The sequence below is a fragment of the Priapulus caudatus genome, unplaced genomic scaffold, assembly GCF_000485595.1.
Source record: "Priapulus caudatus unplaced genomic scaffold, Priapulus_caudatus-5.0.1 Scaffold255, whole genome shotgun sequence".
Classification (NCBI taxonomy): domain Eukaryota; kingdom Metazoa; phylum Priapulida; class Priapulimorpha; order Priapulimorphida; family Priapulidae; genus Priapulus; species Priapulus caudatus.
In genome coordinates this window covers 165,360-181,213 of record NW_014577316.1, presented here as the reverse complement: position 1 = coordinate 181,213, position 15,854 = coordinate 165,360, and the positions used below count along the sequence as shown (strand labels likewise).

The window sequence follows — 15,854 nt, the reverse complement described above, 5'->3', positions numbered from 1 at the left end:
ACGAGAGCGATTTCCGAGGTTTGAAGAGCGAATCGCTCATTGCTCCCGTGTATTTTTTACCCTGATATATATATATAATCTATTGCTCGGTAGTTTTATATTGTTGCAATCACTGAGGTGACAAACTATTTACATTGTGTTAACTTTGGGATATTATAATGTGGTTAGTAACTTGGTAATAGTAGATGATACTTTGCTATGCTACTAGATTAAATTACATTGTTTCTTTTTTACCAGAAAGGGGAAGCAGGTTCCACCTACATTTTTGTATGAAAATTTTTGAGTTAGTTTTTCCCCCCAATTTATATTCCACATAGATTTGACTGTAAATGGTGCATTGTTGGCATTATCAAATTGTCAATACTGATTTAAATAATGACGCTATCATTTCTCAAATATAAATACAGTGGCGTCACGAGCGTTGGTGTCACACTGTGCGGTAACTCATGGTGTCACCCCCATGGACCTCCTCCCGTACCAGGCCATACAGAATCCTTAGTAATGTTTTTTGTACTAATGTTACTCGTAAATCCTAATTCCCGTATATCACTGAATGTAATGGGCAATAGTAGTGACATAAACAACTTAAAAGTTACAATATCATATGGACCGCCGTTATGTATTTATATTTACATAGTTTCATGTGGTTAATATGGAAATTTTATAGACAGTCATTTTGGCGTCACCCCCTCTGATGGTGTCACCCGGCGCGTTCCGCACCCCCTGGTGGCGCCACTGTATAAATATCTTATTTGTGAGAAGAATTATTGTGTTAGGTATTGGGAGACATAGTCTGCCTAATCACAGAAATCCATTTCAGATTCTTGTAATCATTCGTTAACAGCTGACAGCTTCCCAGTTTTCTCTCACGTTTATTTGTCATTATCGTATTCATGTTTATTCTGTATTTATATAATGTGACCTGTCAATGCTGAATTTTAAAAGGTATTCTCTGATTTTGCTACAATGTATAGGTGGCTATATGATCCCCCTGCCACGGTGCGTAGGCTTAGCTCCCTTCAGGAAAAAATCACAAACTCTTCACGGGCCATCTATGAAAAAAATTTATAGTCGCTTTGTCTGCGATTGTTTTATTAATCCGAGTACTACTTGGAAATAGGGGCAAAACCCCAGTAATTAGTAGGATCTTGTTCAAAACTTCAATTATAATTTTAACAAATCCCAATTGAGTTTTATTTTAAACTTAATTGCTTTCATTTGTATATAACGTTGAGATGTATCATCGTGATTTAGTAATTGGTTTGCCCAAGACATAGCAGTGATATTCATTCACTGAATGTCATGATGACATTCAACCTTATTTCCTGACTCTGTGATGCTTGTGCTTGAATTTGAGCATCTGCTTGCACACAAATGACGCAAATCTGCCACGTGATACCTTAGAGTTTATGGCCACGGAAGGCTTGGTTAGCTTCCTAGTGTTAGCACACGTAGCGTTGTTTTTACGATAATTGGAGAACTCTGTCTTTAGATGGCAGAGGAAGAGCCTAAGGGGATGGTGCATGTTTCATCCCCCCGTCAGGGATATAATATACAGTAACTTGTCGAGGAACAATCCATGAAAAGCATTTGGAGTCACTTGTCACCTGGGGCATTGCTATAGTTGAAGTAATTTGTGAAAACTATCCATTAAAGTATGTGAGTAGCCCTGCTAAACTGTCTAATTGCCATTACAAACCTTAAACCTAAAAAATCAGACCCCCTAATTTTAAATAGCCCTACGTCCCAGGTTTACAATATGAGCTTATATACCCCCCTCCACTGTCGGGAATCCTGGCCACTGTGTGGGGGAAATCTCTGGCGTCTCTCCTGTTGAAGTGGGTCGGCAAAATATATATGCTGATATTTTGATTTTTTTGTTTATTCTGTTTTTGCGGTGTGTCTTCTCGGGAATGTTTGTGCGTTATTTTACATTTTTATTTACTCTGCGTTTCTGCGATACGTCTGTCGGCAATATTTTCACGTTTAGTTTGCCTGTTTATTTTGCCAATTAGTTATTTTGCCCATTTGTTTACTCCGTGGTTCTACCATACCTACGTTTGTCAGCAATGCGTGCGTGTTATTTTGCCTATTTGTTTACTCTGTGGTTCTACCATACGTCTGTCAGCAATATTTTCACGTTATTTTGCCTATTTGTTTACTCCACGTTTCTGCAACATGTTTCTCGGCAGCGCTTCCATCCCCTCCTCCATCACTTTCATTTCGTTTCCATTCGTATTCTAATCTGCATTTTCTTCGCGTTGCTTCGTCGCTGCGCCTGCTCGACGTTGCTGCTACTGCTGCTGCTGCTGCTGTGCGTCCGTCTGTGCTCCGGCAGTTGGACGATCTGCGGGAGCTGGTGCGTGGCGACCTCAGCCGCCTCGAGCGCATGATATTGTCAGCGCTCATCGTCATCGAGGTGCATGCGCGCGACGTGCTCGCCCGCATGCTCACCGAACACGTGAACAGCATCAACGACTTCGAGTGGATCAGCCAGCTCAGGTGCGCGCCCGAGGCTTCGATGTCACGCGGTGTCTCTCTCACTTTCGCTCGCGCGCTCTCTGGCTTTCGTTCTTTCTCTCTGTCTCGCTCTCGTTCTTTCTCTCTGTCTCGCTCTCGCTCGCCCTCGGTCTCTCTCTATCTCTCTCTCTCTCCGACGCTCGCTCTCGTCCACTTTCTATCCCGTCTCATCCCTTGCTCGTCGCTCTCCCATGCAGTCCCTTTTCTTTCGCTCGTTGATTAGGTGATATGGTGTGCTTAAGGAGAGGGAGGGACGCGGTGGCGCGTGCTGTGGTGCGGTGCGTGCCGTCTGCGTCGGTTGTGCTGAGTCGTGCGGCGTGCGTGCGTGCGGCGGCGTAGCGTGTTGTTGTGGTGTGCGTGCGGTGCACCCGTGTGATGTCGTCGCGGCGATGTATGCTGTGCTGTGTGAGCGTCAGTGTGCGTGCGTGTGGGTGTGCGTGCGGCTTGTACGTGTCGTGTGCGTTTCGTGCGCTGCGCGTGACGTCATTTTGCATGGTCTGCATGCTGGCATGCGGGACGGAGCGACGTGCATACGGACGCGTGCATATTGTATGTGTAAATGTGTTGTGCGTTACGTGCCTTGTCGCACGCTCGCTAGCAAAGTTCGTTCAGATGTGGAAACCACCACTAGATGGCGTCTAAAGGCTGCCGACATAAGAAGCATAACATCAAAAGAATAAGTAAAAATACTTGAAAGGTGGCTGTCTGCATAATACAACTGGAATTATATTTATGCTAAATCCCTATGCATTCGAAGTGTACAAATCACATGAAACCTCTGTCAGCCCAACATTATATATTCGTTTTCCACGAGTCTGTCTGATTACATTTTACACAAATTAATGGGCCTTTGCAGTCACCATGGCTGAATAATTTTTCACAAAATCGCTATCCACTGGAACAATTCATACTACTCACTACTATACTACTACTACTACTACTACTACTACTACTACTACTACTCATACTACTCATACTACTCACTACTACTACTCACTATTCGCCCGGAATGTATAGGTTTTACGTGCACAATGCACAGTACACACTTCTGCTGATAATTACTTTTGAAAATGGAGAAAATTTATCTAAAATTATCACCAAGCAGTACACCCGTATAATGGTTTGTGGTAGCACTGATGCATAGGCAGCTCTTTACCTGCACTTTACAACGTACTCTGAATTCGCGACTTTGTGCTTTCAGCCTACCCCACTGTCTCACGTACGATTGGTATCATATATATTTCTTTGGTTTTATGATGTTACGTAATACTGTAATAATGTCTAACCAACGCCTAGTCAGCTGCAGTGGTTGTCGTAGAGTAGCAATAGAATTACGGCTGACATTCGCCTTTGCAACGGCCTTGGGGGGAATTGCTCACCAGTCATTACTTGTGACATTACGTTCTATTATGGGAACACATCAAAATGAAGGAATCTAGGTGCGGCAAAAAATTTCGTGATTGTTTGCAAGGCTATATATATCATATATTAAGATAATATATGGGTTATATATATATATAAGATTTTTTTTACTTCAGTAACCACAATCTCCATAACATTGTGATATTGTTAAATGTTTATACATCGGCTGTCTTTCTATGAAAATAACGATAGATATTTTGAAAATCTGTAATTCAAATGACCACTATTTTGTATATATGTAAGTAGTTTGGAGAAGATTTTTTCACCTCAGTAACCACAATCTCCATAACATTGTGATATTGTTAAATGTTTAAACAGCAGCTGTAGATATTTTGGAAATCTGTTATTCAGATTAACAATATTTTGTATAGGCCAATATTTAATAACTATCTTTTGAAATTATACAAAATGTTTCTCCTGGTATTTGAGTACAGTTTTCATTTTTAGCTCGCCTTGACATCGTCAAGATGAGCTATTGCCATGGGGTGTCGTCCGTCGTACGTCCGTCCGTCCGTCAACGTTTGGCTACGGTCAACGATAACTCAAGAACCGTTTGACCCACATGTTTCAAATTGCATATAGTTGTTACTCCTATGGGAGAGGTTTGAGCGTCTTATTTTGGAGCACGCCAGTTGACCTACATTCGAGCCACGTCCACTTATTGGCAAAAATGGAAATGGCCACAAGTCAGTTCAGGTTCAATGGGGTTCGCTTATTTCTGGTATGTGAATGAATGAGGACTGGCCCCAAAACATATTACACAGGTTTAGATTTTATTTTTTAATTATGCAAATTAGGTAGATTTTGGCAATTTCACTGCATTTCAGTGGTCTGCCTACCGTCACGATAACTCAAGACCGGTTTGACCCACAGTTCAATTCCATTCAGTTGTTACTCCTATGGAGAAGTTTGAACCGTCCTAATTTTTGGAGCACTGCCAGTCGACCTACTTCGGCCACGTCCACTTTTTTGGCAAAATGGAAATGAGCCAGTCAAGTCGTTCAGGTTCTAATGACTTTTGCTCATTTCTAGCTATGTGAATGGAAATAACTCTCGAATATAAGGACTTAGGCCAAAACATATCACACAGGGTTTGATTTTTTTTAATTATCTAAATTAGGTAACTTTTGCAAGTTTTCCTCAAAATTACCATTAAATCTTAAAAATTAAAATTTAAATCTAAATTCATGTCCGATTTTTGTTAAATTTGGTATGTGAATGTGTAAGGCCAGCCGCCAAACCAGTTGGTTTACTCCTATGGAGATATGACACACGTCCTATTACGTTTATTTCGTGCTCACTGGTCAGACACCTCGTACAATCATACTTATATCAATGTATATGTGTTTAGACTTTCGTTATAGTCAATTTGAACTGGAATATTTTCATTGTTTTTTGCTGATTGCACGATATTCGAAAACCAACAGATTGGCGATCATTTCGGCGTAGCGCCATCTCCTCTCAAGGATTTTCAGACCTTCAGATTCTGAAACATTTATTTTGCGCATCAAAACTTATGCATATTAGTCATTTATTCAAGAGTATATACTGGGAGATATGCTATCATAACTGGAGAGTTCTCCGCATATATATACTTCGCTTTAGATATCCCCCTCTCTTCTAGTCACACACCAAGGTGCGCTTACGTGTCATTCCCACTTTCCTTAATTTTGGAACTAGGGAACCATTTCATCACAACATCTGATCAATTAATGTAGCAAACTGGGTGCTGGAGTGATTCAAGGTAATGGCTACGCTTTTAGAATACCAATGTTCATATCATACACACCCTAAACAAAGTGAAAATTGACAGATTTTATTTTGTAGACTGTTGGGGTTGGGGCAGAGGACTATGGCTGAGAGGGTCTATGTCCCCACGGGACTGCGAACGTACCCTTGTATCGGTCCCAGTATATCGGAACGTACCTGGTACTATCTAATATCGACGTACCTCGCCTAATCAAACTACGAGTATCTACCCCGGAGTGCCTACTCCTACTCGCCTAACCCGTAACCCTAACCCTAACCCTAACCCTAAGCCTTAACCATATCAGATAGTATACCAGGTACTTCGCGGTATACCCCGGACCGTACCCCGGGTATACGGTTCCGATCGGCAGTACCCCCTGGAAGAGCATCGACCATATGAGCGAGGACTAGTGTCATATTAATAGGTAGCAATCTGTATAGTGTGGGATCACTGTTGATACTACGATGACCCTTAATACATGATTGCTAGCAAATAGTAACCCATGCTCTAGGCATTAATTACTGCATCAAATTTATTCGCAGTGACGTTCGTTCTGGCGCCATATACGATATATAATTTATTAAGATATTATTAAGATCTTATGTCAGAGATAAGACATATATTACATGATAAATATAGTATGTGTGGTGCGAATTAGAACCGTATTACACCTTTTGTCAGGGTACTACTGGACACAGTGATCATCGTGTACGGCACGTGGCAGCAACTGCTGAGTTCCTATCCGGTTAATGAGTATGGGCAAATACTGGCCGAGTTGGTTTTTTCCATCACTCCGCTTACTGACCGCTGCTACCATGACCTTGACGGGTGCCTTCACACTTATTTGGCGGCTGCTCCTGCTGGCCCAGCTGGAAGCCGGAAAGACAAGACCCACCAGAGGGTGAGATTTGTATTATATATTTGCTAATTTTTGTCATGAAATCGTATGCCTCGTTTCAAGATTGATGTATTCTCTCCCTATTGCGTGGAATGTAGGACACGGTTGAATCGGCTAACTCAGTGCTTGATGAAATATTATACTAGCCTAGCTAGCTAGTAGAATAAATTTAATACCATGCGGTCACGTTATACCTGAACATCTCAACAAAACGTAATATAGCGTTATCCTTGCCCTCCGGCTACAACTATATTTGTTTAGTAACTGGTTATTATTATTTTCTTAAAAACATATTTCTTAATTAAATTGCTGCGATAATGTCGTTTTTTTAAGGATCTTTGCAAAGGCATATGCTATTCAGTGTGTCGTGTTCAATTGCTGTGACACAGTTAGACTTCATGCTATGGGAAATTCCAAAGGATTGGCAAGAGTATTTAATTCTTTTCTCTTTATGTTAGATATCTCTAGATTTAATTGAACATTAAAAGGGTGAGAGGAGAGAGGGGAGAGAGAGAGAGAAAGAGAGGAGAGAGAGAAGCGAGGGGAGAGAGAGAGAGAGATGAGAGGGGGGGGAGGAGAGAGAGGAGAGAGAGAGAGAGAGAGAGAGAGAGAGCAGGGCTAGAGAGAGAGAGAGAGTAGAGGAGAGCGAGAGAGAACGAGAGAGAGAGATGAGAGAAGCAGATGCTAGAGAGAGAGAGAGAGAGAAGGAGAGAGAGAAAGAGAGAAAGAGAGAAGAGATGAGAGGAGAGAGAGAGAGAAAGAGAGAGAAGGAGAGAGAGAGAGATCGAGAGAGAGAGAGAGAGAGAGAGAGGAAGAGAGAGAGAGGACGAGAGAGGAGAATAAAAACCATAGGAATAAATAGTTTTTATGTTATGCGATGTAAGTTATCTAATTGCTGCACCAGATCTAGCAGCTCCTATAGTACCGGGATATTCATGGATTTTCATCTAATCAATTTCTTTAGTGACTAACCAAAGCCACTCCAAATCTGCATTTTTAAAGCCGCGTCATGCTAACTGAACGAAGGTGCCGCCAATATTTTATGAGGGTGACTGAGTATTAGTGATAAAGTTAAACGGATGACCTAAATGCTAAGAGTGTTTTCAGGCGTATCGTATTAAATTGTTATGTTTCAGCTCTGGTGCGTGGGCCTGCTTTGATGAGTTTAACAGGATTGATATTGAGGTGCTGTCCGTAGTTGCTCAGCAAATTGCTACCATTCAGAATGGTCTGAAGGCAAAGGTAAACTAAGACTCGTGTGTAGAATAGAACACTGAAGCATGGAGTTGGCTATGAAGAGTTCCTTTGTGGTCTAGCTCTATGCTTCCATGCTATGCTTCTATTCTCTTTTTATGATTAATTGAACATTGGGGCTTATAACCTTGATTATGGCTATTATCACTTGGCTTCTTGTGAGCAGCTGCATTTATGTAGAGCACTAAAGGGTTTGATGGCAAGACTGTTGATTGCTAAAACGCATGTATTGGTTGTATAATTAGAAATGGTATTAGCCCTCATCTCATCTATGTTCCCAATTTTCTGTGCTAGAGCTGAGCTTCACCAGTCTCAGCAGTAATCGATGTGTGAGATGTTGATGTGTACGTGGTTATGATGGTAATGTGGTAATGCGAATGTCACTGAAGCTTGCATGAAATATGTATAGTTAGCCATGAACTAAGTACCATAGCTCATATCCCATTCTGTCGCTTAGGATATCTTAAGGTAAGTGGCCACCTTTAGATGAGGTGGTGTGTTCAAGTGGCAGGACCACACAGGCGAGGCATGTGGCGGACGTAGACATTTAATGGCAGTATTGACAGTCGCGCGAGACAAGGAAATTAAATGTTTTGCTGCAGACTGCAACGATACGTGGGCTGCTTCTTGAGAGTGAAACTCCCGTTGAATGAGAAATGAGAAATCAGAAGTGAGTGAGATGAAATGAGAGTGAAATGAGAAATCACGCGATCCACCTCACCTCAGAGAGTCCACCTCGTGCCACTAAAAGCACCAATATGCGTGTCAATAGCGTTGTGCTGTAATGACGAGCGGTGTGACGGGCGGCCCTGCTGAGGTTGAAGCGTCACGCTTGTTTGCATCGCCACGCTACCGTGAAAAATAAACCACGCGTGGCGAGCGGCTGTGTGCATACACGTGCGAGCTGACTCAATTTTCCAGGTGGAGAGATTCATGTTCGAGGGGATTGAGCTCGCGCTGAGGCACTCGTGCGCTGTGTTCATCACCATGAACCCTGGATATGCCGGCCGCACAGAGCTACCTGATAACCTGAAGGTGAGTGAAGCCTTCTCAGCAACGTGAAGCAAAAGTTTTTGATGCTCGAAGTCGAATGCCGCTTCTTTAAACCTCGTTAGGTGCCAAATATTTCTGTTTCAATGACTTCTACGTACCTTTTCAAGTTGTACGACGAAATTAAGTACAACCTTTGTAGTTACTGCATTAAACGTGTTCTAATTGCGTCACATGAAACTAGCTCCGTCATCAAGTGTTTGAGTGTAACGTTTCATAATAATATAAAGACTTCTTGTAAAGTTAGAATGTACCTTTCAGTGTCTACAAACTGATGAGAAAGAATGTGTTTTTAACTCACCTTGACATCGTTAAGATGAGCTCGGACGAGATGTCAAGCACGGCCCGGCTGTAAACACGCCATGGCACTGCTGCAGGTGTACAGTATAGAGGGGGACATGGGTTCGGGCTATAGGGGGCAATGTCTACCATGCAAATGAAGGCCCAGCTCACTGCTGAAACAGCTGCGACACACTGCCGCGAAGCGCAAATCGTAAAAGGAAAAAACGGCGCTCGATTATGAAGCGTGTATAAAACGTGGAAAGTTAATGCTGTCGCCGTGGCGTTTGGTAGGTTGCGTGTGCAGATGACATGCCACTTTTATTCGCTAATATACGGGTTGCTGGCTTTCTAATGGAAGGAGTAAAGCCTATAACGCAGACAGGTGCGATTTTTTCATGTCAACGTTGACAGCGTTCTAGAATCGCTGTGGCAAATTGCTGGTGAAAATCGCTACCTTGCGGAAATGAGCAACCTGCAACCACGGTGCGATCTGGTCGCTTGCGACGGAGTTGGCAAGAAATGCAACGTTGTGTGATTGGTTGATTGACTCGTCGTTCGCAATCGCTCTGGTCCCCCAAATTTCTCGCTAGACTTGCTTTGGAAAGTTGCACGTGTGCGAAACAGCGCGGGTGAAGTTTTGCCTTGCGACCGTCGCTTGTGGTTGCAGGTGGCAAGCGACGAGCAACCAAAATCGCAGTCTGGCGCTAGGCTTTGATTCGCAGTCTTGACTGGCGACGTGTGTATAACGCTGGAAGACAACAGGTTTTCGTGAAGTACATATTATCGGGAACTGAATTCTCCTGTAACAATTAAAAACGTCTACTTAAGCGCAGGGCCAATTTCGACCAAGAGACAGCCAGCGGTGTAGGAGACTTCGATCCTGAGGCTTACAGATAATGGCAGAGCGGAGGACGCTGGCATAACATGTGAGGCACGTTATGTATGTGCAATCACACGGGGTGCGACGATAACGGGTAGCTGCAGATATACGATCCGTACACGATACAGCCGTCAGCGAATAACGACACCGTATCACGATACAGGCCGTCCGCGATACGGACCGTATGCACGATACACGCCGTCACCGACTAGCGACGCAGTATGCACGAACAGCCGTCGCCGATAGCGACCCCAGTATCACGATCGCGTCACGGATACGACAGTATCACGATACAGCGTCCCGATACGACGCCGTATCAGCGATACAAGAGCCGTCACGATACGACCAGTATCACGATACAGGCCGGTCCGATACGACAGTAATCACGATACAGCGGTCAGATACCGACAGTATAACGATAGCAGCCGTCGCCGATACGACAGTATCACGATTACAGCCGTCACGATACAGCCGTCACGATACGACCCCGTATCACGATACAGCCGTCAGCGATCGACGCGTATCAGCGATACAGGCCGTCACGATACGAGCCCGTCTCACGATACAGCGTCGCCCGATAGCGACCAGTAAATGACGATACATGCCGTCACGATACAGCGTCACCGATACGACCCGTAATCAACGATACAGCCGTCAAGATACGCCCGTTCACGATAGCGCGTGCAGCGATAAACGACCCGTATGCACGATAACAGCGCGTTCACGATACGACGAGTATCACGATCCAGCCGTGCACGATACCGACCGTATCACGATACAGCCGTCCCGATAACGACCAAGTATCACGATGCAGCCGTCCGCGATCCGAACCCGTATCACGATACAGCCGTCCGTACGACAGTATGCACGTATACAGCGCGGTCGCCGATCGACGCAAGTATCACGATACAGCGTCTACGATACGACCGTATCAGGATACAAGCGCGTCACGATACGACCCGTAATCACGATATCAGGCGTTCACGATACGACTCCGTAATCTACGATACAGCCGTCACGATAGATCCGTAGTGCACGATAGCAGGCGTCACGATACGACAGTATCACAATACAGCGTGCACGATAGCGCCGTATCACGTAAGCGTCAGCGAATACGATCCGTATCAGCGATTACAGCGTCGAATACGACCGTATCATGGAATACAGCCTTCACGATACGATCGCCGTGATCACGATAGCGCGCTTCCGATACGATCGTAATGCACGATACAGCTTCACGATACAAGCCTGTGCACGGGATACGATCGCTGTATAAAATACAAGGGCTTCAGCGATACGATCCATATGCACGAACAGCGCGTCACGATACGATCCGTATGCAGCCGATAGCAGCCTTACGATAGTTGACCGGTATGCAAGCGGAATATTTTTCAGTGAATACTACTAGTCTACCTCTAAGAACGCAATCCAAACGCATCACGTGAACGATTAAAAAATCTGTATTGTGGAGATCTTTGGTAAAAACTGCTGCTGGAATTACGAATTGTGGTTGTTTCTTATTTTTTTAAGAAACTAACGCCCCTACTAAATGAGAGTATTGATACATGTATTGCAAATGTTAAACGTATCTTCGAAAAAACATATGACTAGATAGTATGCCTAATACATCGACTATGTGCGATGATATCGTCCACGCACTAGCAATCACTGGGGTGCATACCTACAGTAAAAAACTGCAAAATAATAACGATTCCCGTGTGGAATCGCGCTCGTATTTAATATCACTATTGTTTATCAAAACTATAGGCAATATCACAGAGATGATATAATGCCGAATTCTGAATTCAAGATGAGCAACGCTGTTAGCACCCTGTGAATCGTTGTAAACAGCGGCCATGCCGTGCGGCAAGCGCGATCATGATCATGATCGGCGCACGCCGGAAACACGCCACGAGACAAATACTCTCGCTCTTGTTACAGCAAATGCAGCAAGGCAACGCTGTAAGACGCGCACAAGCAGGCACCACTGGGGCGTAGTCCTACGCTAAACGCACTGTGATGGTGACTCGATAACACAACACTAAACACAGGCTTAATGGCTTCACAATGGCCCGCCCGGCACGGGGTCCTCCCGCGGTCGGCTCAACGTGTAATGACAGGGATGATGAATGATTAATCGGTGGGATAATTCTCCGCGCAAAACAATTACCCTGAGTGCAACTGTAAGAAGAATGCATAGAGCTTCATTGACACTCTGTTTATCAACAACGAAATATGATCACAGGGCATCATAGGGCGCACTGACTGGCTGAATGATGCTCTTTTGAAAGTCAAATAGCCGGACGATTGATTGGCGTCACACCAGGACATTACATTCATTTACAGCTAGGTTTCATTAGGCAGTTCATTATTCTAGCATTGGCGCATCTCGGCAGGTATGTATCTGCACCAGCCCTAGCACTGACGCTAAAGCGGCTAAGGTGATTATGCGCAATGTAGTTTACTAATGTTAGGTAATTTCCAATGTGGGTTATTGATGTTAGGTGATTTCTAATGTGGGTTATTGATGTTAGGTGATTTCTAATGTGGGTTATTGATGTTAGGTGATTCTAATGTGGGTTATTGATGTTAGGTGATTTCTAGATGTGGGTTATTAATGTTAGGTGGATTGAAGATATTGATTATGAATGTTATGTGACTGATGAGATGGGATTATCAAATGTTAGACTTATTTGATGATGAGGATTATCAATGTTAGCGTGATTGCAAATATGAATTATCAGTGTTTAGCTGTTGATGATGTAAAATTAGATTATCAATGTTTAGACTGATTTGATAATGGATTATCAATGTTAAGATGATTGATAATGATGGATTATGAAATGTTAGGTGATTGAGGATTTGGGCATCATTTAATGCAGGTGATCTCCAGTGTGGATTATTAATGTTAAGTAATGGTTATGGTTATGGTTATGGTTATAGTTATAGTTATGGTGCACTAAGTGTCATACAGTGGGCCAGGCAATTATAATTACTCGTCCATCTTGGTGGATTTTTTCCCGCTTATGATTTCCGGCCTGCAGAAATGACAGTCTTCACCGCTCTCGCATTGCCGAAATCGTAGTGGTCCACTTCAAGAACAAGACATAAAACATAGAACACACTCAGGGCAATCTGGATTTGTGCCAACGCTGCGGCTGTTGGGTGAGAGGAATTGGCAACAGTTTTCTGTAAAGAAATGATTTAGTGGCTTCTAGGTGGAAATGCTCATCTGTTCTAGCCATGGACTTTTCTTATCTGCTTCGCCAGATTGTTTTCCTTTCGGCGTGCATGCCGAGCGGCAAATGAGTCTCCATGTCATCAACTTCACATTTCATAAAAATAAACACAGTGGCAAGGGTGCAGTGAATGATGTTTGAGTAGAAACCACACAAGTAAAATCTCCCTTCTGCGAATATCTGACAGCTGTTGATATATTGCAATCCAGGGAATATAACACAAAATCCCAAACTGCGTTCTAAAAAAAACGCAAACCTCGTGAATATTTAACGGAAATCTATCAAATCTAAGGCGAGTGAAATTTGAGCGATATATCACTTTTCGTATAACAAATACTAGCTGTTGTTTCATGGCCGCACTCGTGACACTCGTTAATTATTGCAATCAAATAAATATTATTTATTTATTATTCTTTCGCATGTGTCGATCTACGGTTACTCTCAGAGAAAAATGCGTTACATTGACGTTTGGCAATCTCTTCTATAGTGATGCTGAACTGCTCTGTTCGGCTTCACATCCTTACAGCATCGCCACTGTGAATTGGCTATTGATGCAAATTAATTGATAAGTTATTGTAGTAATTAATTTAATGTCAATTTTCTTTGATTAATCGAAATCGGAATTGCAACATCATGATACTTGCACCGACACTTTAAATTGCGCATATGACAGCAAGGTGTGGCTAATGAATGCCAATTAAAACACCACACCTGACACTCGCATGTGACTGTGGACTGGCCACACGCAGCACAATACTAATGGCAATATGCATGCCTTGCGATGTCATCATGTGGTAAACGCTCATATGCGGCGAAAGTATGATGGGCATGGAAGCGTGCACGACAGCAGCACTCAAGCAACTGAGTACTGCGCTTATTGAGTATAATCACATCTGAAGGACAGTGACAAACTGAATTCCTGTAGCGTTGCTGAATGATTGATGCGACTGCGCAAAAGTGGTAAAATAGCAGTCGTTTGAACATGCCTTGTTTTAATTGTGAAATGAATGGGGTTTCCATAGGCGCAAAGTATTTTCTGGTAAAGGTCCGGTTTTTGTTAGGCGACCACCTGATAAGAGCAGCCCGTTTAGGAGCCCCGTCTATTATTACCAGAGCCTTCCTAACCTCACATCTGACGCGAAACAATAGACATTTGTTTATTATGTTAGTAACTCTTGATTAATTGCCTGAGGCAGGCGTCATTAGCCAGATCTGGAATGGGTGTTTAGCTGCGAGGATAAAGCTGCTCCGCTGATATAGCTTGAACGTGCTGTGTAAATCTTTTTGGCTAGATGCTTTCGGCATCGGAGAAGCCGAAGGAGAAGCAGGCTGATCTGCAGGATGAGTGCATAGTCTGGCAATTTCGCTCATAGCCACGGGACGAAACAGTTGGCCTGTCAAGTAGACGAGCGATCAGCATGGCAATGCGTATCCGAGATTTCAACAACTACATATATTTATTTCGATTGGCATGTGATCGCGTCGAGTGTGAACTAAGCCCTGAAACAGAAGCAGTGCAAATTTCTATTACGTGCTAAGGCCTGTGAGTTTATACGAATGAAAGTGTCAATGACACTATTAGCTCAGCCTTGGTGTGATAGCAGAGAGAGATGATATTTAAAAATTTGGTAAAAGTGTTTCATTATATGACGGACCCGAAATGTAATCAAATGTCCTTTATTCCCTGTTTTATACTAATGAAATTTCACTGCTTTTGTTTCAGGGTTAAAGTTTTGCCATGCTAAATAACTGGTTTCAGATCTGCAAAATCTGAAGTCTGGGGCGTAAGGATATGGCGCTACCCTAAATGATGGCGTCATTTTGGTTTCTGCTTATCGTGCAAAATAAAAGCAATAAAATATTCGCAGGGTCAAATTACTGTAACAGCAGACGAATCTAAAAGCAGCAATATTACACATAGGTATGATTAGGTAGGCAGGTAGGTAGGTAGGACCGGTAGTAATTGTAACAAAAATCGAATGAATCCTAGATGGCCATTTTCATTTTGCCGAAAAAGTCGGGCGTGCTCGTAAAGTAGGCTCGACTGCGTGCTCCAGACATAGGATGTTTTAAATTCGTCCTATAAGAGTAACAACTGTATGGGTGCAATTGAAACATGTTGGGTCAACGGTTTCTGTGAGTTACTGGCGTTGACTTGCAGGCAGATCACTGAAATGCATAGTGAATGCGAAATCTACCTATTCCTGCATAATTTTAAACAAAAATATAAAGAACTCCGTTGTTATACATGTCTTTTGGGCGCAGTCCTATTTATTCACATACTAAAAATGAGCAAAATCCATTGAACCTGAACTGACTTTCTGGCCATTTCCTTTTTTCCACAAAGTGGGCGTCGGACTGCGAAAGTAGGTCAACCTGGACATGCTGCGCAAAATAGGACGTTCACATCTCTGCCATAGGATAACAACTGTATGGGCAATTTGAAACATAATGGGTCAATACGGTTCTCAAGTTATCAATTGAGCGTAGGTTCCAAATGTTGAACGAGAGCAACCGGCCGGCACGGACGTACGACGAACAACGCCCCATGGCACAGCT

The 15,854-nt window shown here is 43.2% G+C and overlaps 1 protein-coding gene across 1 annotated transcript in view; it reads left to right on the top strand.

The window, feature by feature from the left end:
- LOC106808130 (dynein heavy chain 1, axonemal-like) overlaps positions 1-15,854 on the top strand; it is a 79,184-nt gene that overhangs the window by 29,698 nt on the left and 33,632 nt on the right. The window contains exon 26 of the mRNA XM_014810710.1: positions 2,193-2,502. Within this exon, the coding sequence (XP_014666196.1) occupies positions 2,193-2,502 (310 nt within the window). The remainder of the gene's footprint in view (positions 1-2,192; positions 2,503-15,854) is intronic.